Genomic DNA, 22049 nt, shown 5'->3' with positions numbered 1-22049 from the left:
AGCAATTACTATTGTTAATATGCTTAAATAACCACTATGGCACCATTATTACTTTTTTCCTTGGAAAAAAGACAGAATGATGTGCTCTCTGAACAGAAGTAGTTAAAACATACCATTAGGCTTAAAACTGGAAGGGAAAAAATCAGGACAAAAAAACATGGATAACTGAAATGTAAATAATATAATTTTCCTTTTCTTACCAATCTTGCTTGCTCCTCAGCATATTATTTTTTTGTGATCTCTGAAATACTTTTCTTCCTGAGTTTCTGATTCTGACAGTTCTATTGTCTCCAAAAGCACAGCATTACCTGCACTAACTATAACCATCCTTGATTATTCAGAATATGCAGAATTGAAAAAAAACTGATTATCAAAGGTTTTTTCATCAGCTGAAGTTCCCAGACCAGATGCAAAGTTCCAGCACAACGACAGCAGAAGAAGTGGATAAACATCTTCGCGAGCAGTTTTCTATCCAAGACTGAAATACTGGGGGCATTAGGGTCAGCAAACTTCTCCCTACCCTCCCATGGCTGCAGTGAACACCTTGTGGTGTGTACTCACAAAGAAAAAGATGGATAATGAACCTCTCAGTGAATTTGCAAGGCCTTTCGGAAAGAAATCTAAGGGCTAATGTTTATCCCTTAAACTCAGAGTGAGTACTAATGGAGACTAACTCAAACCTAGAGATTCAATGTGAAATGCAATATAAGAAGAGAAGAATGTGTTGAAAGAAGATAAACAGTACCTTTGCACTACTTCGTATAAATCTGTCTGTATCTAATATTTAATAGCTCACCATGAACTATAAACCACTCAACCAAAAAATCAGTCTTTTGTACAGTATTTGCAATGCCTTTCTGAAGTCCAATTATGAAAGCATTTCACCTTCCCAATTAATCTAGATTGTTACTTTCTTAAAAGTTGAGACACTTTATGCATGGCTTCCCTTTTGTAAAACCATGCTGAATATCTAAGCAGTAAGACACAATGGATTATGCAGTGATATAAATAATGCAGATCTTGAGTGTTAATTGAAGCACAAGGCAACACAAAGTCATGGCCTGAACTTTCTATTGCTATTTGCCAAAGTAATTCTAATTGACCTTAGTGGGACTGGGCATGTGAGTTCAACATACTCCTGTATGTAAACACTAGGAGGTTAGGATAGGTCCTTATCATCCCAACATGTCTAAACCAGCTTATTTTTTTAGAAATGCTGGTGTTTTCAGCATGACTGTTGAGGAAAACTAATTAAAATATTTCAGGGAAACCTAAAATCTTTCTTAAATAATATTTTTATACTAAGATTATTGGAATATTGAACAAAAGTCACACCATTGCAATTTTGTTTTATAGTTGCTAACACACATTAAATTTTTCTCTATTTTTTCCCCTTTTCCCTATAGATATTTAAACCTCAGTCTTTGACTGAGATATGGACGAATGGTTCTTTCTTCAACATTCCCCCTTCCTTGTGTGACTCTATTATGGAAAAACAAAACTGGAAGAATTAAGTATCTCCCAGTTGTGCTTTCCAACAGAAAATTAAAGTATTGCAAACAGATTACTAGGCCACAAGAGGCACATTGTGGGATATATGATGACAGCAGGGCTTTGAAATTCAAATGTAGCTCTTTTTCTTTGAAATCCTGCCATGGGTGTAGCTCTCTCAGCACTGCCCTGAAGCTGAAACAGCTGCTTTAGTTTCCTTTTACAGTGATTTCCTAATCATTCAGTTGGAAGATGAGGGGCTCAATTCTATAATTTAGTAACAAGTGAACAAAAAGGCACACTGTACTTAGTAATTTCCAGAACAGCTTTTGATAACTCAGAAAAATAAAAAATCACAAGAATCTTAAGAACTGCACTTTCTGTGATCATGATGCTTCTCATAGATGCCCTGACAGATGCAGTGTACTAGAGCATCCAATCAACTTGCACTTAAATATTTAATGTGGATAAGACTTCAGCTTTCCTCAGCAGTGAGAGTGACCTTTAATATAAGGCTGAGCTACCCACTTATTTATTTCCTGTGTTCTTTCTTTTTTCTTTCCCCTACTGAGTTTAAGTGGGTAATTTAATTAAAGTCTTTTAATTTTTACTGAATACCCTCAACAAGACTTTGTGTACTGACTCCTCAAGGCCAGTTCAATATATGCTGCCTTGTGTTTAGGAAATTTTGTGGCACCCTGCAGCTGGCTCCAAAAACTCTGCTTGTAAAGAAGGCAGAACACATCATTGCTTTTCTGGAAAATGTACTTGGTCATTTGAACAGTTTGTTCGACAACTTTGACAAGGAAGAAGAGCAAGGCAAAGATGAAAAGGATTTTACTAGTCAGGAGGCCTGAAATAATAGTTAAACTACAACAACTGCAGGATAAAAAAATATCCTCCAATCAAATAAACAAAAAGTGAGTGGTAGTATACAGAAAACAACGAAGGAAGATGAGACCACCAAAAAGCTAGAACAGACAGTGAAGAACAGGTATCAAACTTTGACGATAACAAATGTATTATGATATTTTTATTTATAAATATATACTATAAAAAATTACACTGATATTTTCCTGTTTTCCTGTCTTACTATTGTTTGACGAGGTGATTAATGTCAGTCTACATAACTTACTTACAATGGAAACTTCTCATTCTAAATTTCAGGTTGTAGATCTCACCTTCCATTTAATTAGGATTACTGAAACAAGTTATTTGCCAAATATTTCTATTTGTTTCAATACATAGCCTTATTTTTTATTTTGCTGCCCAGAGTTGCATTTTCCCCCCTACAAATAAGTGTACTCTCTTTTGTATACCAAATACTTCAAATATCTCTAATGAGGGTTCTTGTTTACTTCTTGCTGTAACCTAGATTCTGGCTGTAGACAATCCTTCTCCAATGTCCCAGACTGGGTGAATTAAATTTTGTCAACAGACCTAAACAACTCCTAAACTTCTGAAAGTAACAAAAGAGACACTATCATACTTTAAACAGACCAGTATTTTAGAGTACATTATCTCTTACAAGCCAACAGGTGAGACTGTCTGGCTTTTTATTATTGTTGTTTGGAGAAAGGGGAAGGATAAAGGTAGAAGAACCAAGTGTGACTTTACAGCATAAGATATACTCAGTGCAAACCCAGCTGACAACACACAGCAGTGTCCTTCAGCAAGTTCTTTCCAAGGCAAGCTGTACAATATATATAGCAGCTACCTTGTGTCTGTCATACAGCATTGCCAGTTCTAACACTGCAGCGATTAAGTGGCTCAATCACCAGTTCAGGGCACTTTTCTTACCCATGCACACAGAAACAGCTGCTCCACTGCCTTAGGGGTTCCTTTTCTTTGACACCTACTTGGCACAAACTATTTATAAGGTAGCTGCTGACACATTCAGATGCTTTTGCTGCTGCAGCTTCTTGGAGCTGAAGCCTGGAAGGCTCACACACACTAAGCTGCAAATCCTGCAGGGTACTGCAAATCCTAATCCACAAAAAAGTGCTCTGTATAACCACACATGTGAGGACTGCACTTTTTATGTTACATTTAAGATTCCTAGGCAACATTAGAGTTGCAGTGGGGCAGCAGAGACCTAGCAGACATGATTGCCACAGAAAGACAGGGATAACAATGACATCCCAGCAATGGCCATGTGAAAGGGACCATCCAATATCCACAAAGATACTACCAGCATAATGTCAGACAGAAGAACTAGGAGCACGATCACACATTTTAGTTCTGTCAAACATGTTTGAGGCACATTCTGTTGTTCAGCTTTTATGAATCACAGTATTTTATCACATCTTTTATGATTTAGCATTACCTGCCAGGCAAAAACTACACAAATACAGGCTCTTCACATCTGCTTGACAAAAACCACCCTGAGACTCCTCATATTTTCTTACTCATGCTTCTGTAAGGTAATTAAGAATCTTACTTGCTATGGGAACACCATTTACCAACCAGCTTATACTAGGCTTTGGGTTGCCATTAGCTCTGCAGATCAATGTTCCATCTTCTCCAGGAGACAAAACCAAGTTTCTGGGTGCTGTTATCCAGTATGGAGCAGCTGGATTTAAGAAAAGAAAGACAGCAATTATTTTCCAAAATTGTGTACCCATATTTTCCACAGGCATGGTAATCAGAAGATAATTCCAACAAGTTATGTGTAGGTACAGACTTACATCTATACTGTTTCTTTATATCTACATATATGTGTGTATATATATATATATGTTTGTGTGTGTGTGCATTTGTGTGCATGTGTGTGTGTGTGTGTGTGTGTGTGTGTGTGATACCCAATTAAGTGATAGATCATACATTGACTGAACTGCCCCCAGTCACCCACTGCATTAAAATTCTGAGATAAACAACAAGAGGATCTTTGTTTTATTTAGGGTTGCCTGCTTTGAATCTAATTTGCCTTTCCTAAAGCAAGCAAAATTTATCTGTGTATGGCATTTGCAGACACTACAGTGGTCTTCTGATTAATTTCAGAGATATCCACACTCTTAGTAGTTAGGCTGTTAAGAATGAATTTAGGCTTTATTACAAAAATAAGATTTCATGTCAAGGGTGAAATTTTAAAATTACAAAATCCTTGGTCTCACTCAATTCAATGGCTGATTGCAGTGGGGCCAGATGTTTACCTGAGACAGATGAAAACAGAGATCAAAATGGGTGAAACACTGGCCTAACTAGAAGATATTCACCTATTTCTCCATCCTTTTTTGCAATAAATAAGCACAAACAGCATATATTATCACATCTTGCAATTAATTTTCAGATTTTGAATTGATGGACAGATGCAAACAGAAAATTAAACTTCTGATCTTAGAAAGGAAGTTAAATGCGATCATAAAAAGATGCTGATCTACAACAAAACAAGTGACTGTTTAGCATGCAAAGTAAGCAATACAGCTGATTATTTCAATGACTAATTAACTGTCATTACAGTTTGTTGTAGCATGGTATTCACAGCATACTTACAGTTCCTATTTAGACAAATATGATGTAAATGTTTTTAGAACTATAAGGCATCATCTTGGATAAAAAACATGAAGAAGATAGGAACCCAGAAATATCAGTAAAACAGAAAAAGGAAGAAAAACATGAGACTGTAAGACAATAGTAAAATAGAGGAAAGAAATAATCTGGGCTATATGAATGAAGAAAAATTGAGAAAATGAGGATGAGATGATGAAAGATAAGGAAGATAGAGAAGCAAGAGAAATAAGCAGTCTAATGACAACTAATCAAAGGATCTGAAATAAAAGTAGTACTTGTGCAAACTAAGGCATTATCTTACTATTGTTACAGTAAAATACTAGTTTAGCCTGATGCTTTACAAAGTAACATCAAAAGATTAAAAAGATATTATAGATAGTAAAGCCCTTCCAGTCTTACAATTCAGACAGTTGAATATTTCCTCAGGGTGATTTTTTAACTATTATCATTCATCCTTTTAGCTATACTTCATCCTAGAAAGCCTGCTTCGATACTGCATTCTGGACCCTTGACAACATTACATTAAAGATAATTTTAGTATTACCTTTCACAGTTACTGAAATGACATGATGAACTGAACCTAATGTATTTCTTGCTATACATTTGTAATTCCCAGAGTCAGCTTCTGAAACATCTATAATCTTGAGAGTTTTCTTGAAGTTTTCAAAAAATGTTCTGTTAGCTGGCAGTTCCCCACCCTCTTTGATCCAGCGGATTACTGGTGTGGGTCTGGAGAAGTAAAAACACAGATCAGTTTTAAGGACTGAAGAAAAGGAATATAAGAGTTCAATACATTGATTTCCTTAATATATGTTTTATAAATAATTATTTCAAGAGCCTCTACCCAGATTCTGGACCACATCCAACAAATATGAAAAATATGCCAGCATTTGTTTCTAGGAAATGACAAGTCTCACTAACATTGTCAATGGCCATCTGTTCATAGGATTAATAATTACAGAATACATTTGTCTGCTGATTAACCTAAAAAACCTGATGGTTAATACATGAAGACAAGCTTATACTTTTGAACTGATGCTCATGGTGCTTTTAAAGATAACTTTTATAAAATGACAAGTTATAATTGTCCTTTATGTGAGCAATATCCTAATGCTTCATAAACATCATAAGGTTCACAAAGGAGCTGTAAAGCAACAAACATTTCTTGTGAGAAATCAAGAAAAAATGTCAGTGCTGAGCCAAGTATAGCTACTTGTCACTGCACTGAGTCTAAATCTTGGCTATGCCCCATGTTGTCCACTGAAGTTGAAAGTCATTCAAACATGTGGAGATATACTTTAAAAATTACAAGAAATTGCAATCTGTTGCTTACTGAATAGAATGTCCTCTCTCAAATGGTAATGGCTCTAAGCAAATGTTCCTTTAGCAGTCTAATATCACATATTTCACAGCACAGACACCTACAAAGATGACTTTTAATTATGGTGTCAGTGATTAGGAACAGTTGTTTCAAATAAAATCTATATCTGGCCCTTTGTAGACAAGTATTCCCTCACTGATTATTTGTTTTTTTAATTACATGACAGGTAAAACCACAATGCCATATAATATATTACAGTTAATTTTTTTCACAGGTTTTATCCAGCCGTTTTACTAGAATTTGGATCACCTAATACTCTTACTGCAGAGTTGTTGTGAGTTTGTGGGCCCAAGTTGGGCAACTCTGGGGGCTCCCCTGGTAGGGAGTAGTTCTGTGTTAGGAACGAGAGATGCATTGGACTTTTTTGGTTTTTAGTTTTTGTTTATTGTTATCTTATTAAAACTTTAGCATATTGTTTGTGCTTAGACTTTGCATGCGTGAAAACAGCACAAAAATGGTTAAGAGCTTTGTGTTGTAAGATCTTTTTAAGTTTAATCAAAAGCTAAACTACTCAATTTAGAAGTGACACTTAAATTTTTTATTTTTTAACTCAATAACTGACTTTTAAAGACTTGCAATGTAGATTTTTCTACTCAATTACAAGATACTACTTAAACTCAAGAAGAAAGAGGAAGAAGAGAGAAGAAAGGAACTTGAGATAACACCTTATATCTTCTATCTTGAACTCATCTATAACATACTAAAAATCTTAAAACTTAAATTTCTCACCCATGTAACATACTACACTATTCTTTACAATCTCTACAATTTATTTCACACTTTTGTGGCTTCTAGTTTACTTTGAGGCTTTGGAAGTTTTCTCTATGAATGAGGGTCAAAGTCAGTGTTTTCTTGGGAGTTAGAGCACCCCAGGGCAGACAGGGAGATATTCCCCTTGCCCTGGGTTCCCAAAGGTTGTCAAAAGGCATATAACTGTATTGCAGATGAAGATTACCTGGGCTGGTGCTACTTCCACTCCCAGGGGTGGTTTTGCTAGTGCTGCTGGGGCAGACACCTGAGGAGGCCACAGCTGAGACAGAAATACTGCACTGATGCTCAGATCAAGCTGTGCCTAAGCATGCCCTTTGGAGCTCAAGCAAGTGAACACAGGTGCATGGTGCTGTGGTGCATGATTTGCAATTATTGGCATTTCTCATGGCTAGCTGAGAACACTGCATCACATGCCTTTGTGCACCATAAACATATTTACAGCTCTTGAAAAGGTTTTCTGCTTCTATTCCATAACCAATCTATTCTCAGATTTCTTCCTGAGAATGAAACTGATTTAAAAATCAACCTAATTCATTAAGTTAAATTTGCTCTTAGTAATTTTCTTTTTGCACAATAACCAGCAGAAGCAAACTTCTATTGCATTGAAGAAACAAGTACCAATTGAGCTCAATTACAATAAGAAATTAGATATAAGGACCTGAAGATTTGTTCTAACAATTCCCACCTAGCAGATCTACTAAGTAATTATTAACACATATAAGCTGTTTTCTTGGATTAGAACAGCAAATTCTTATCTATTTTTATATAATTTGAGAATCTAATGACTGCAAACTTAGGAAAACAACATAGGCTTTATTACTGACTGCAAATCTGTGGTTATGTGTTTGAGTTTAGTCTATAGCATTTCTTCCCTGTTTCCTTTAAAAACAATGCTATAAGCCATATCATGAAATAAGGTCTGGGGATATGAGAAGGCAGAGGCCACACATTTTCATAGCTGGTTTCAAAGTCTAGTGATGCCAAGTAAATGGTGGAGTTCCTTAAAAAAGCTCTTTCCATTTTACACTTCTGCTTCTTTGAAACACATAAGCTTATACAGCAGTCATGTTTTTAAGCATCTCTGAAATGTTTCCCTCTGTTTCTGTATTTATATTTAGAAAAAAAAATATCTCAAAAGTAACTCACAATCCTGCTGCAATGCACTCCAACAGAAGCACATTTCCTCTGAGTTCCACTTTGGTACTTGTGCTACCTGTTGGTGTTAGAAGAACTGGCTGCCTTTCTGTAACTGGCTTTGCTGGAACAAAAAGTAGTAAAACAATTAATTTCTAAATTTTATTCTAATGTCAATCAAGTGCATACATCCATTCTCACATTTTGAACAGAAATTTTGCTCCACATTGGCAATTTGATTAAAAGTCATTGTGCAGCACAACTACAAAGCTGAACACATTAGTTTTTTGACAGACATATCTGTTAAATGCCACAATTTTGAACACATAGAAGAGAAATGTTATTATTAAAAGACAGGAACAATTGATACAACACTTTTACATAGGTAATTGTGCAGTCTTAATCCTAAATAGCTGCTGTTTCATTCAACAGAACTCTAATGGGGAGTAAGGCCACTGGTGTGGGGCACAGTGCAAGAGAGTGCTACTGAAAAGTCCTGGGCTTCCATCAAAGTAAAAATAAAGCAAAGTTATTTTTAATCAGAACTATAAACCAAGGGAGTGAAAGGTACTGTCTGCTTTGGAATATGTTTTAATATTTTCTAGACAATGTGAAGCATTGTTTCAGAAATTAATCCTGGTATTTTCCTCTTACTATATATTTAACTTTAATTTAAACTGCTCCCCAGTCTTTCAATATAGAACCTTGATTAGCCCATAAGCAATAACCACAGTAAACACGCAGCTATAAATATAATACTAATTTCTGACATACTTTGTTGGCTTTTGAAGAATATGGTATTTCCTATGGCTTCATGGAATTCAGTTTTCTGTAATTATAGTGTTTTCTGTGAATACTCTAATGTTCTCTTGTAGCAATATTAATATATACAATTAAATGGCTCTGAAGTGCTGTAAGAGTCTGAATCATTACAGTAAATAATTTTGTTTTTAAAAAATGGGATTAGAAACATAATAAACTCGAAGTTTGTTAAGGTACATATTTACTGATACATTATCATAAATGCAACATTTCGGTTTAATGCACTATGTACTGTGAATTCCTTAATAACCCATACACAATCAACTCAAAGTTGTGGGAGGGCAGAGAAGTCCAGAGTCAAGAATATAGCTGACAGTCACAGCAACAACTCATCTACCCAGTGCTGGCACTGCCAAGGGCTGCAGACTCACTTGGCCAGACTGTGAGTGCTCAGAACAATTACCTATGGTGGTTCTAAGCCGGGAGCCAACCCAAAAGTGTTTTCCACCCTAATTATAGCTAATACATTGTTTTGTATTCAGGTACTTATTTCTTGTTTGCCCCTTCTAATTAACATGTAATTCTTATGTGGAGAAGTAAAATATTCTGTGCCCATGTTTTATTTTAGATTAATAAAAGTTATGGTTTCATATGTGCAGAGCCCCATTTCACATGAAAAAGACAAAAAACTGGAATAAATATCAAGTGCTTTCTATGTCACCCAACATCAAGTGAAGAGTCTAGAATCAGGGGTGCTCCAAAGTCAACCTTGCTAAACACATATACATCTGTTCAGGAGGATTTAATTCAGAACACAGAAAAAGACCATTCAACATAGATTAATGGAAAGATCAGCTTAAACACCAAACAAATAGTACTTATTCTACCACTATGAATTTACTGGCAGATTCAGTAAGTTATTAAATGTGAAGTGAATCTGTTAGGTTCTTAATTGTTGTTATTTATTATGCAGCACATGACATTGAATAGTCCTAGTGATAATGAACTTAATCAAACTACTAGGCAAATTAGAGGAAAAATATTTAAAAATCAACACAATATAGAAGTAGTTTTTAAACTCTGCACCAGTGTGAAAACACTCTTTTTTTAGAAGTGTTTATATTTTCTATGAGCCGCATGTCACAAGAATATTGAAAAATTAAATATTTGTAAGCATCACACTGTGCAGTCCCTTTGCAAAGTATGTATTATCACCAGCACTAATTGATACCTTTATTAGAAACTGAAAAAGGAGCAAAAGATTAAGTAGCCATGGAGGTGAAGTTAGTTAACTAAATGCTACTGTAAAACAAGGAGCATCAGTGGGGACCAGTATAACTCACCACCATAAATATCAGTGTCACTCAAATTAGCAGCTATAGTGTCATTCAATGAATCCACTGAAATAAACAGAATATCATGAAGAAAGCATAAAAGAGGGATAAATAAAAGTTCTGGGAATCAAAAGGTGATGACATGGCCACAGTGAGTTAATCAAGTGATTGATTAATTTGTTTCAATAGTTACAATAATCATAATAACTTCATATTCTTGCACTGGAAAAACATTAGAAAACTGTTATTTTTTACACTGTATATACCAAATCTTAAACATTTTTTCAAAACACAAAGCCTTATAAAGTGAAAAATGACAGCTTTTAAAATCAATTATATATCAAGAAAACTGGAGATTACGTTTCAAGTTTATACAGTAATGTAATTTCTTATTCAAAATTGAAATTACAAAATTCCCTAGCATAACACAACTTTAGCATGTAACTTGAGAACTCCGGATAAATACTGTGCAAGTATGTAATTTGGTGATGCAATACCTACTTGAAAAGACTTTCACAGATATGGGCTGTTTCTGCTGTATAGTTTGCGTGTGATTAAATCTTGCGTAGCAGATATAGTCCTCCCGGGTGTCTTCTGGTTGTACATTAGAAAAATAAAGATCACCATTGAGACCTTGGGAAACTCTTTCACTTTGAGGCAGCCTTTGGAAAGCTAAGGGAAAGCAAGAACACATTTATGTTAAATATAATCGACACACTCTATTATGATCTGCAGACTCCACATTCATTCAATAACCCTTGTTTGTGCCTTGGTACATATACAGATGTTTCTAAGCTTCCTGATGAGAACCCTTGTCTACACATTCTTCCCCAGTGGGTTAATCTATGACTTACATTAAGATCTCCAGCTGCTTTTAGCTTCATGCTTTTGGGCTGTATGTCTGCTTGTTTCCTCAGTTCTACAGAAATGGAAATTCACTGAATTTTAACTTAGAAGGAAACTTCATCATCTGTGGTTTTGGTAACCACTGATCTACTATGTGGAAAAACTGCAAAAAGTCAACTGCATAAAAACCAAACTCACCATTATCCATCCAAAATATGATAGGTGGTGGTAAGCCAACAGGAGGTCTGCAGTGCAGTACTAGGGAATCACCTTCACGAACATGATTTGGTTCTAGTTTTTCTTTCGTCCACAAAGGCGATCCTATAGAAAGTAATTTTCACACACACACAAACTTTGGATTGGAAAAACTTAAAAATTTAAAGGGAAAATGCACAAAGTATTCCAGAGAAATCAAAGAACTACATCCATCAGAATGTTAAATCCTTTTATGTTTACTAGATTTTCGTTTTTGTTCTTTTTTATGTTTTCTTGGAAGAAAAGTACATCAATGCTTTATCGAAGGTATAATCAACTTATTCAAATTATTTTGTCTACTCACTGAAGGTTTGATAACAGTATCTTGCAAATTTTTAACTATACTGAAAAAAAGGTGATGTGCTAAAATAGAAAAAGGGGCGGACATTCCTGAAGCAGTATTAAAGCATTCTTTAATTAAGATGCGAGAACAGTACATATTAAGCTGAGAAGCTTGAAAACTAAACTGAGATAAAGCTCATAAAAAGCTGTAAAACAATCTACCATTAATCAGAAACATTTATCTTCTTGTTATTTCCAATCTGTTATGTTTTAAAACTATTGCAAAAAGTTGGAGCACAGACTTCAAAAACAGAATAAAACTGCAGTCATCAATTAAGCCATCAAGTCAACAAATTATCCTTAAAGTCTTATAGATTTTATTCTAGCAGTAGTGTTATACATACAATTCAGTTTTAAACATTATGAGGTTATCCAGGTGTATCAAGAAAAAAATGAAATTACAATTAAATTCAAAAAATTAAAAAAAATTAAAATTTAATTTTTGCAAAAATGTCCTTGAGAGAACCTGTAATACAGCACTATACTTGAGTATTAGAAAATAGGCAAGTATGACTAGTAGCATGGTCATTTGGATGACTGAAGTTTTAGGACAAGAAAACAAAAAGGCAAAATGTTCGTAAGCAAATAAGAAAACCAAAGTGTTTCCCACTTTAGGAACATTAAGAGCTTTACTTACTAGAAGGCCTTATAACGATATTGTTGGAAATGGCTGCTCCTCGTTCATTCCTTGCTGTACACTGGTAAACTCCCTCATATGCTTCTGCTTTCCCACCATTCATAATATTTACGACGAGAGTCCCTGAATTTGGTTTCATTGTTACCTGTGCATCTTTATCTATATCAAAATGAGTTCCATTGCGTGTCCAGGAGAAGCTAAAACAACAAAAACAAAATCAAAAGTTTTTTCTTAGCTACTTTTCGTAGATTGTATGAAGAAAAAACTAATTAACAAAAATATATATTTTCATTAGCAGATAAGTAAGACTTGTTCCCAAACTAAATTAACTAATAAAGCAATACAGAACTCTTACTATAAGAAATCTGACAATATTTTAAGATAAAAGTTTTGGCTGAACATATTAACAGGAGTTATTTCAAAGTTTATTATTTAAAAAAAAAAAATCCATTAAAAACTTCAGCGGTTAATCATACATGGAAAAGAAATTATTTCCTTTCTATTAAAAATGATGGAGTAACATCTGCAAGAACTGATATTGCTAAAGCTGCATTAGCATTTCCATTATAAAACCTATTCTTGAAAGGGTTTATAAACCTGTCTTTAAAAACTTGCTCAGGGCTGAAATGTGCCATCTCAGGCCCCAGCAGGAGACCATTTTTTAAAATTGGTTTGGCGATTCTGAAGTCATGCAAGTAAATTAAAGACTGTGGTGAGTTTGAGCTTTTTTCACTATTCTAATGTAAATAAAATTCTCTAATAGAAATTATATCATCTGATAAACTTTATTTGACCTAGCAATTTTATACTGATACTACTCAAAATAAGAGGTGTTTTGAAAAACAATCCTTAAAAATGAAGACTGATTGAACTCATAATACATTGTAAAGAAGCAGAGATTCACAGTCTTCAACTTAGACTAATAAAAACCACTTTCTTACTTATGCTCTGTTTATGGTCAGAAGTATAGTCACAGAGAGCTTGACCAACACCTACGAAATATTGAGCACTCACAGCTTCAAACGCTGTCAATGGCAGTTCTTGTAATTTTTCCATTTCAGCTTCACAATCTTAAGCACAAACACTCTTTCCGCTGGTTAGAATGCTTCCTAAAGTATAAATGTAAATAGTACTGGAAAAGGTCAGATTCTAACTGACTCAAATTGTGTACTGACCTTCTGCAGCAGAACTGGACATGACATTTGCACCTTATGTTAAGGGAGAGAAGAACTGGACCTGTAGCAGTGCTGCACCACAATGCAGTGTTCCTGGGAGGACTACCATGCATAGTGAACTAACAGAGAACCTCTTTCTTGAAACTTTGCAGGTGAAGTTTCAGAATGTGGGGTTTCTGTTGCCAATATTAAGGATGCAAGAAAGTGTTATGTAGATTGAATGAGAGGTGGAAAAAGTGGTACAAACCCCTGAATTTGAGATGAGTGATTTGAGATGAGTCAGAGTATTTGCTGCTATAGCTATAGGTAGCAGCACATCCACAAACCTTTATGCTAGGTGCTCTCACCAATAAGAAGCTATCATACTGATATCACATGATTCACACTGTGGGCTGAGAAAGTCCACCTTTGACTTCAGAGCTCTGGAGCAGTTCAAGTTCCAATATGCATTTGCAGGTTATCAAGAGTAAAGGACCAACCAGACTAACTATTGATACAAATTAAATAAATGTCGTATCTTTAAAAATAAGCAAGACTAGGTACAAGCTTAGAAAACTCGTTAGAAAATTCTGTACTTAAAACCTGTCATTCCTGTAGCACAGAAACAAAGCCATGTTTGATGGGGAAGGTGAGGATGTACACAGAGAGCCTTGGCACATGGTTCGGGTATGTCAGTCTCACAGGCAGCACTCTTTTTCTCTCAGGTAATTCCAACCAAAAGTGCTCAAGAGAAACATCAGCAGAAGCAATACAGGTGTCTCAAAGTAGATAATCATCTGATCCTCCAGGAAAACACCCAGATTCTTAAAAATGGTATTGGGCCAGTGAAATTAAAATGCTAGTAAACAAAGCAGCTCTGTGGCACTCCTGTCCTTAACGGAACACTAGAACGGCTGAGAGTATCCCAGATAATCTCCATCGTCTCCATTCTGCTGCCCAGCATGACAATGACCATGACACTGAGGCAACCAGCAGAAGTAATCCAGAAGGAATGCTGTTTTTTCAAAAGAAATACATCTAACAAGTTCTGTCTGTGTCTGAATGAGCAGTTTGAGATGGATCTTGCTAGTAAGATATAGCATAACACTGCTAGAGTAGAGAGAAGCACATTTCTGTGTTCACAGTCTCTGCAATCAGCAGCAGTTACTAATAACCCCAGAGTGTATCATTGATGTTTCCAGTGCTATTGATGTTTCTCGTGCAGGTACTCAGTAACTTGAAATGAGTAACTGTCAAAGATTTCAAGATGCTGAAAGGTAATCTTAAAATGGACAATAAACAGGAATCTGATCTATTTCTGCCCAAACCAAAACTTAAGGATACTAAATACACAGAACTGCTGATCAATAAGACTGATACAGACTACATAACTTCTAACAAATTTTATTTCAAGATCAGCCTCATAAAATGGAATTATGTAAAAAACATTACATTTGAATGTGTTGACATTATTCTGACTTTATTCAATGTCCATTCTTCTTAAAGACTATGCCTGAACCTGGTCCATTATCCAGCTCATAGTACAGCATGCCTCCTAGTGTGTTCCATGGGCATTTACCTATCTGCTCTTGCAATAATCAAGCATTATTTTACTGTTAGAGTTTTGAGAAGAAAACAAATGCTACAATTTCTTGATGACTGTAAAATCATTTAAATGTCAAGTGTGATAAGAGGCAAAACTGTGATACTATCTGGTAGCTGTGTAATTTACAGAAGTATGGATGTGCGATCACATTCATACATACAATCTTGATCTTGTTTATTTACAAAAATTACAGTATGTTCTCCTAGTTCTTCTATACTCTTAGGCCAATAAAAGCAAAAAAAAAAAAAATGATACTAACCTAGGAGGTGGCTTTCCTTTGGCTTCACACTGTATTACAATATTCTCTCGAGGGTCAACAATGTAATCTTTTGGAGATTGCTGAGTTATCGTAGGAGGTTGTGACACTTCATTATGAAATACAACAAAGAGAGATGATTTCAACAATATTTTCAAAGTATCACCAAGACACTTTTGTAAGCAGAGAAAGAAGAATTGCAGTTAGTAACCAAATCATTGACAGAAGAGTGTGTTTAAAGTATCCTTTGTATCAGGAGGCTGAAACTCTCTACCCTTGTAAATTAGTATAGCTATACTAACTTCCAACTGAGCTCTCCTGATTTACAGTGGATTAAGATCTTGGCTAAAAAGTTTAATGAAAATATAATTTCTATACCTCAGATTTCAACAGATTTTCACAAAACGAAAGGACACTCAAATTCTAAGTCCAACAAATCTAAAATCAAGAGTTGCAAGACATAAAGCTCCACAAAATGTTTTTTTTTATACAGATGGAAAAATATACATTGCTTTATGCTTCTAAACATTTTGTATATTTTCAAATTCTCTGTGGGTGAAACCTTTCCACACATTTCTTTTGCTTAACATACTGCATTAATCTACAAAGCATGCTTATAAGAACTACTTTTCAGGAGTAAAATGTATGTTATAAGCAAAAGATACTGTTAGAAATTACAAAAATAGTATCTAGTTTCTAAATAAAGTAAACATGTAGGAAAAGTTAAGCACTGATTCCCCTTAAGAAACCCATTAAAAATATAATCTTGTGAACTGTCCCAGGAGAATCAACAATTTAACATTTGTGATTTTTTCAAGTACTATAAAACAAGTAGCACAGAACAAAATTGATTGATCTGACAAAGCAGTTGGTGTCTACCTATGATAAGTAATTTATAACCTATTACCATTATTATGTCCATTTTTGCATTAAAAAACGCTGTTTGTGACATTAAGATAGTGACAAAGGTGTCTTCCTCAACATTATGCATATATTTATAGTTTAGTGTCACCTAAATAAAGCTGTTTAATAACATGCCCATGAACATCCCTGTCTCAGTGCTGTAAATCCCCTGTCCAGCAATAAACTTTGCTTGTGCTTTGGGGTAATTTCTAGCCACTGGAACAAAATATTTCAATTATTAGAGTTAGCTGTGTTCTCATGCATCACTCTAGACAGTTAAAATTCTACAACTGGGATTTTTATTTAAATCTTCCTTAAGGATACCGTTGCATATTAAGTACTCCTTTGCACAGACAGAGGTACCTGTCTGTATAACCCCACCTGGAAGAAACAGTGAGGAAAAGAAATCAGATCATGGAATCATAACAAAACACAGCAGCCAAGCAGAACAGAACAAGCCATGGAGAACTGGGTTCTGCTCCTCACTGCACAGGGGAGAATCCTTGAAAGAAGAAGGCAACATTTTTACATGAAGCCTTCGTGTGTATTTCCTTAGGAGTACTTGAAGGCCGTCCTTTTCCCTCTCAGAGGCATTTCTCAGGTTCAGAGAATGTCAAATGCTTCCTCGGGAAAAGCAAATATACTCTGAAAAAGGATATGACACAAACACTGCCCAACCTATAGGATATTCCATCTGATGCACATCAAAGACCTGAAATCTCCACTCCTGTGTTATGGACTGCACTTAAAACTGATTAAATTAACCATAAAACTAAAGCTAAGCTAGAACCCATAAAATATGAATTCTACTTAAAGAGCTAAATCCACTGTGGATATAAAAATATGTCCACATAAGATATGCAAATTGGTACAAATATATTCCAATAAATTTTTTATCAAATATATTTACTCCTGAAAGTAGTAACAAAACACTTCACATGCTGATATTGAGTGAAGATTTTAATGTCCAAATAGCACACCATCAAAAACCACACCATTAATTTATGCAGAATATCATAATGTTATTTTATGTACAGGAGTATATTCTGAACACTGCATGCACAAAACATCTAGATACAGCAAACCAAATTATCAACAAGATGTCAGAATCACACATTTTTTGACTGCAAATTAAATTTGCAACACAATCTGTATTAATTTTCAGCAGCACACAGCCTATTTTTAGTGAAGAGTAACTTACATTCTTCTAGAAGTTTTGCTTTTATTCCCACATCAGAATCAGCAGTTGAATGGACAAATGGAGATTAAAGAGAAACATTTGTTAGTGAAGAGAAAATTAGCAATTTTGAGAGGGAAGGTAAGTATCTCTGACAAGTATATTGGTCACCATTAAAAAGAAAACTTTTAAAACATTCAGCACTGCAATCCATGCAGCAATGCCTGGATTTCCAACCACAATTTCCATTGTGTCAGATATTACTACATTTATCTTAAAGCTCTTGGCATGAGAAACTTTCCTGAAGTGTTGACTTTTTAAAGGCAACCATGCTATGTGATTTTGCCCTTGCAAGGACATAAAACACTAATACTGAGGAGACAACAACAAATCAGAATTAATGGAGTGCACTACACTCATGCTGCAGTCAAAATCAATCCACCCATATGATCACATGGAAGAACAAAGAGAATGCTTCAGGCTAAAATTACTCTTGTAAAGACAAAAGCACCTAATTCTACTCAACAGACTTGCAAGCCTTTTTGGTTTGAAAAATAAATAAAGAAATAAAATTCATCTTAGCTCTCAGATCTTTATTGCTTAATTCTAGCATTTTGCACAAACACGTCTCTTCATCAATAGGCCAAATGTCCCTGAGTCCCTACATTTTCAGTCATTCCTGGTCTGCTTTCAGGAGACACTGACTAGGAACTAGTGAACTTGCTCTGAATATGAATTTCTAACATGGATGAAACCTAAATATTCAAATAATCAAATATGTTCTCACCACCAGGGTATTCTCTATGTGGGTACTCAGACCCACAAAAAACCTAAGTCCTTCCTTTGTGGTGCTCTCCCAGAGACAATTTTCATCATTATTTATGAAAGCTTATATACTATATATAAGCATATATATAAGCTTATAAATCATTATATATTAACCCATTGTCTTGCTCTTAAGATAGCGATATTAAAGAGGTGCAGAATTTATATTAGTTGCTAAACTACACGATAGATTTAAAACACTATGGCCTGTAAAGATGTTTAAAGAGAAAAACTAAGTTTTGAAACTAACACATTCATTTATTCATCAAACTTTCAAAGCCTTTAACACGCAGCAAGTTGGATGTGATTCAGATATATTGGTTTTGTTACAGAAATACAGGTCATTGGTTCCATAGGCTTGTAAAATGCATGGGTAAAAAAAAAATCACCAAAGCACTTGCAATGTATGTCAATGATTATTAAAGAAAAACATGCATTTCTAGAAGGTAGGAAGATATCAAAACCACAGGGGTAAAGAAAACCATGCAGATTAGAATCACAGGCAAATTTACTGATGTATTAATCCATCAATTAAACACCAGCCCTAATGTTCTCTTCCCTGGAAATTAGTTTGACAAATGAATCATCAGTGAGAGGTGCAACATGGTTCACTGAATTCTGAAAAAAGTGATCATGTTTATCTTAGAAAGAAAACAGCAATTTGAAACATGAGTAGGTTAAGAAAATTAGCTATTGAGAATGTAAAATGCAGAAGCTACAATTGCTTCCTTCTCAGCATGGACTGCTACCTTCAAGATTCCCCACTAACAGAGTTATATATTAGACAAAAACTTTCGGTCTTGGGATTTCCCCTCCTCCAGATATTGCCTCATGTGTTAATGCTGGAGTTCCCTGCTCAGCACATTTCTAACATGTTTTTTAGTAAAAGTTCTTAACTGTTTTCAGGCACTGCTTAAGAAATCAAACAGCCTTACTTACCCTTTTGCATCAAAAAATAAGATGCTTTGAGTGTCTGAATTTTAGGTATTTGAATTTTTTTACTAGCTCTCACATCAGCTCCTGGGAACTCTTCTCTGAAGGCAAGGATGATTGTTTACGGCCACTAGGAACTGTCCTGGGATTTTTAGAGAATTATCAATATGATCTTAATTTCACAAATAATTAGCATTTATCAGGACTTTTCTGGCCTTCTTCAGTTGAATCAAACAATGTGTATCACTGAAGTGTAAGTACGATTCTGTGAGAATCCTGTGTTAAGCCTCCTCAACTGAACAATGTAACTCATTTTATATGCACAGGTTTTGAAAATCTTCAGTAAGTCAGTGGAAGTATTCACTTCACTGACTGAAGTGACCGAACACATTCTATTTTTAGCTCCATGTGGGAGTTATCTTCAGCTTTCTACAGAAATTATTTAATTAATCTTCTATTATTCTGCACTTATTAATCAGGTTAATACTTACAGTCAAGAGGTACATCCAGTGCAGAAATAATTTGGCACAGAAAGAGGACCAGGGAAGCTTTGCTTGTAGGTATGCTCATCTTTTTCATCATGATTTTAGGCTGTACTGAGTAAATCACACTTGAAGAATGTAGTTCAACTTCGTAAGACTAGATAGCTTGCAGTAGATATGTACATATAGACAAGAAACCTGATAAATAAAAAACAAAATAACGATATGCAGATAAAGTGGAGAGTTAAATGATCACATGCATCTTAATAATATTATGAAATACAAGCAGTCTAAATACTATATCTAAAGATAAGAGTTACACCATGTATTCTACTGAAACCCAAGAAATTCACAAATTCTTAGGTCACCTAGATCATAACACTTTCCTAAAGAAGCTAGTGAAGAACTCCTATAACCTTATTGAACAGAAATACAAGTGCCTCTCCTAAGAAGGATAAAGCATCAGTCAAACCATCTAGTTAAAAAAAAGAGTATATACTAAAGATAACAGTCCTCTGAAATAGATTTAGAAGATAAAAGCTCTGAATGCCCACCTAGTCTCTCCTTCAAGCACCCTGCACCATCCTTGGAAAGAGGCATTGTAGGCATCTGCTCCAATGAAAACATGCCAAGCCATGAATTTGCTAAGTAAACTGTGGAATCTTTCTGCAGCTTTGAGTTAGGTACCCCAACTTTTCCCCACTTTGGAGCTCTTTCTAATAAGACAGCTGTCGACTGAATACACAAGACTTCATACCTAGGCTCCTATTTCTGGGTATCTGATTTCTCTCAAAATATATAACATCAAAATACTTTGTCATTTCTAGCCTGAAACCAAAATGTAATTGTCAGCATATTCTCAAACACTTTTCTCCTCCTTTCATATGTGGCGAACTGTCAGAAAAGAAACTTAAGGGAAATCTGCTCTTTGAAATGTGCTAGATTTCCCCCCTCAGCCAAGCATGAGAGATCACATTAGCCATGCAGAATGATTCTGGTTCCCTCCTTATTTTCTGCATTCAAGACCAAGCTCCAGCTGAGAAGAATATTGGAGGAGTGAAAACTAGCTGCCTGCAAGCCTCATCAGCATCACCAGTGACCTACAAAGATCTATGCAGCCCTAGAAATACAAACGGTGCTTGCACCATGCATTCTCAATAAATGAACATCCACCAAGAAACTACTTCCCAGATGGATCAGAAAGTTCACAATGATCAGCATTAATTCATATTGAAGAGAACACTTGCTCAACTCTGGCTACAGATATGAAACACAAAGCTATCCAGTCCACAAGGAGTTAAAGTTGCAAAGAAGCAGCTGCTTTAAGAATGTTAAATTAAGAGTTTGTGCTTGCTGAAGTTACTTAAACCAGTCTGTGGTAAGAATTTCCCTCAATTTTCACATTACAGAAGAAATTATTCCTCTTAATTGCTTCTGTAAATTATTTTTCTCTTTGTACAGTCCTCTGAGCACAGACTGGAATTAGAAACTAGAACTGAGGCATGGAGCTCTACTTCTCATCATAACCTCATAAGCTCTACTACTCATCATACTCCCTGATTCTTACTGTCACTATCTGTAAAACTGATTTTTGTTTCAAAATACGAATATTCCAGTAGGTTAAAATTCTAGACATGTACTACTTGGAGTTGCTGGGAACTGCTGACTGGGGCATCATGGAAGAGAGCAAGTTGCTTATCGACACACCAAACTATATCTAGGACTGCACACCATAATGTAACAACTAATTATTTATCATAGCAGACTAGAAAATTTACAAAAAAACTCATCAGTAGAGAGGACACTATAGTTCTGCCCTTTGCATAATTATTTACACAAACTGGAGCTGCACAAGCAGACAAGGTGTCATGCTAACCTACAAAATACTCAGAAAGGGATACAGACATGTAGCAGGAAAACATGAAAAATACTCAGACTTTCCTAGAAAACAAACTGAACTTTCCTACATTTTAAATGAGCACCCTAAATTGCTGGGGGTTGAGCTGGGAAAGGTGAGAAGTGTTTTCTCCATCCTATTTTGGCACATACAGTTTACTATACTCCTGCTGCAGTGAGCAAGGGGAAGGAGTAGAGCTTTGGTCAAGAGTGCCTGAGAACACTCCAGCAATGTTTCCTGCAATGAAGTGCTCTCCAGAAAAGCTGATTTTATTACAGTAACTGCAGCTGTCTGCTCTTCTCCAGTTAAACTAGGTTCTCACCCACTGCTCTCCTAATCTTTATGTCTCCTCA

The 22049-nt window shown here is 35.3% G+C and overlaps 1 protein-coding gene across 24 annotated transcripts in view; it reads right to left on the bottom strand.

Moving 5' to 3' along the window:
• Positions 1–22049, bottom strand: part of NRCAM (neuronal cell adhesion molecule) — a 142813-nt gene that overhangs the window by 45185 nt on the left and 75579 nt on the right. For 17 of the 24 annotated variants that reach the window (XM_085569423.1, XM_085569425.1, XM_085569427.1 and 14 more), the window contains 10 exons: positions 19809–19997; positions 17584–17601; positions 15483–15588; positions 12464–12660; positions 11428–11550; positions 10885–11055; positions 10393–10449; positions 8300–8411; positions 5546–5730; positions 3932–4063 (listed from right to left, as the gene is read on the bottom strand). In XM_085569423.1, coding sequence (XP_085425549.1) covers positions 3932–4063; positions 5546–5730; positions 8300–8411; positions 10393–10449; positions 10885–11055; positions 11428–11550; positions 12464–12660; positions 15483–15588; positions 17584–17601; positions 19809–19899 — 1192 coding nt within the window. In that variant the 5' untranslated portion in view covers positions 19900–19997. Of the gene's footprint in view, positions 1–3931; positions 4064–5545; positions 5731–8299; positions 8412–10392; positions 10450–10884; positions 11056–11427; positions 11551–12463; positions 12661–15482; positions 15589–17583; positions 17602–19808; positions 19998–22049 lie in introns of those variants that run through there. The other 7 variants (XM_077783466.2, XM_077783470.2, XM_021545284.3 and 4 more) reach the window with 3 other exon arrangements.

This window comes from Lonchura striata, chromosome 1A (assembly GCF_050655825.1).
Source record: "Lonchura striata isolate lonStrDom1 chromosome 1A, ASM5065582v1, whole genome shotgun sequence".
Classification (NCBI taxonomy): domain Eukaryota; kingdom Metazoa; phylum Chordata; class Aves; order Passeriformes; family Estrildidae; genus Lonchura; species Lonchura striata.
Note: the sequence above shows the minus strand (reverse complement) of the source record. Positions and strands in the feature narration are given on the sequence as shown.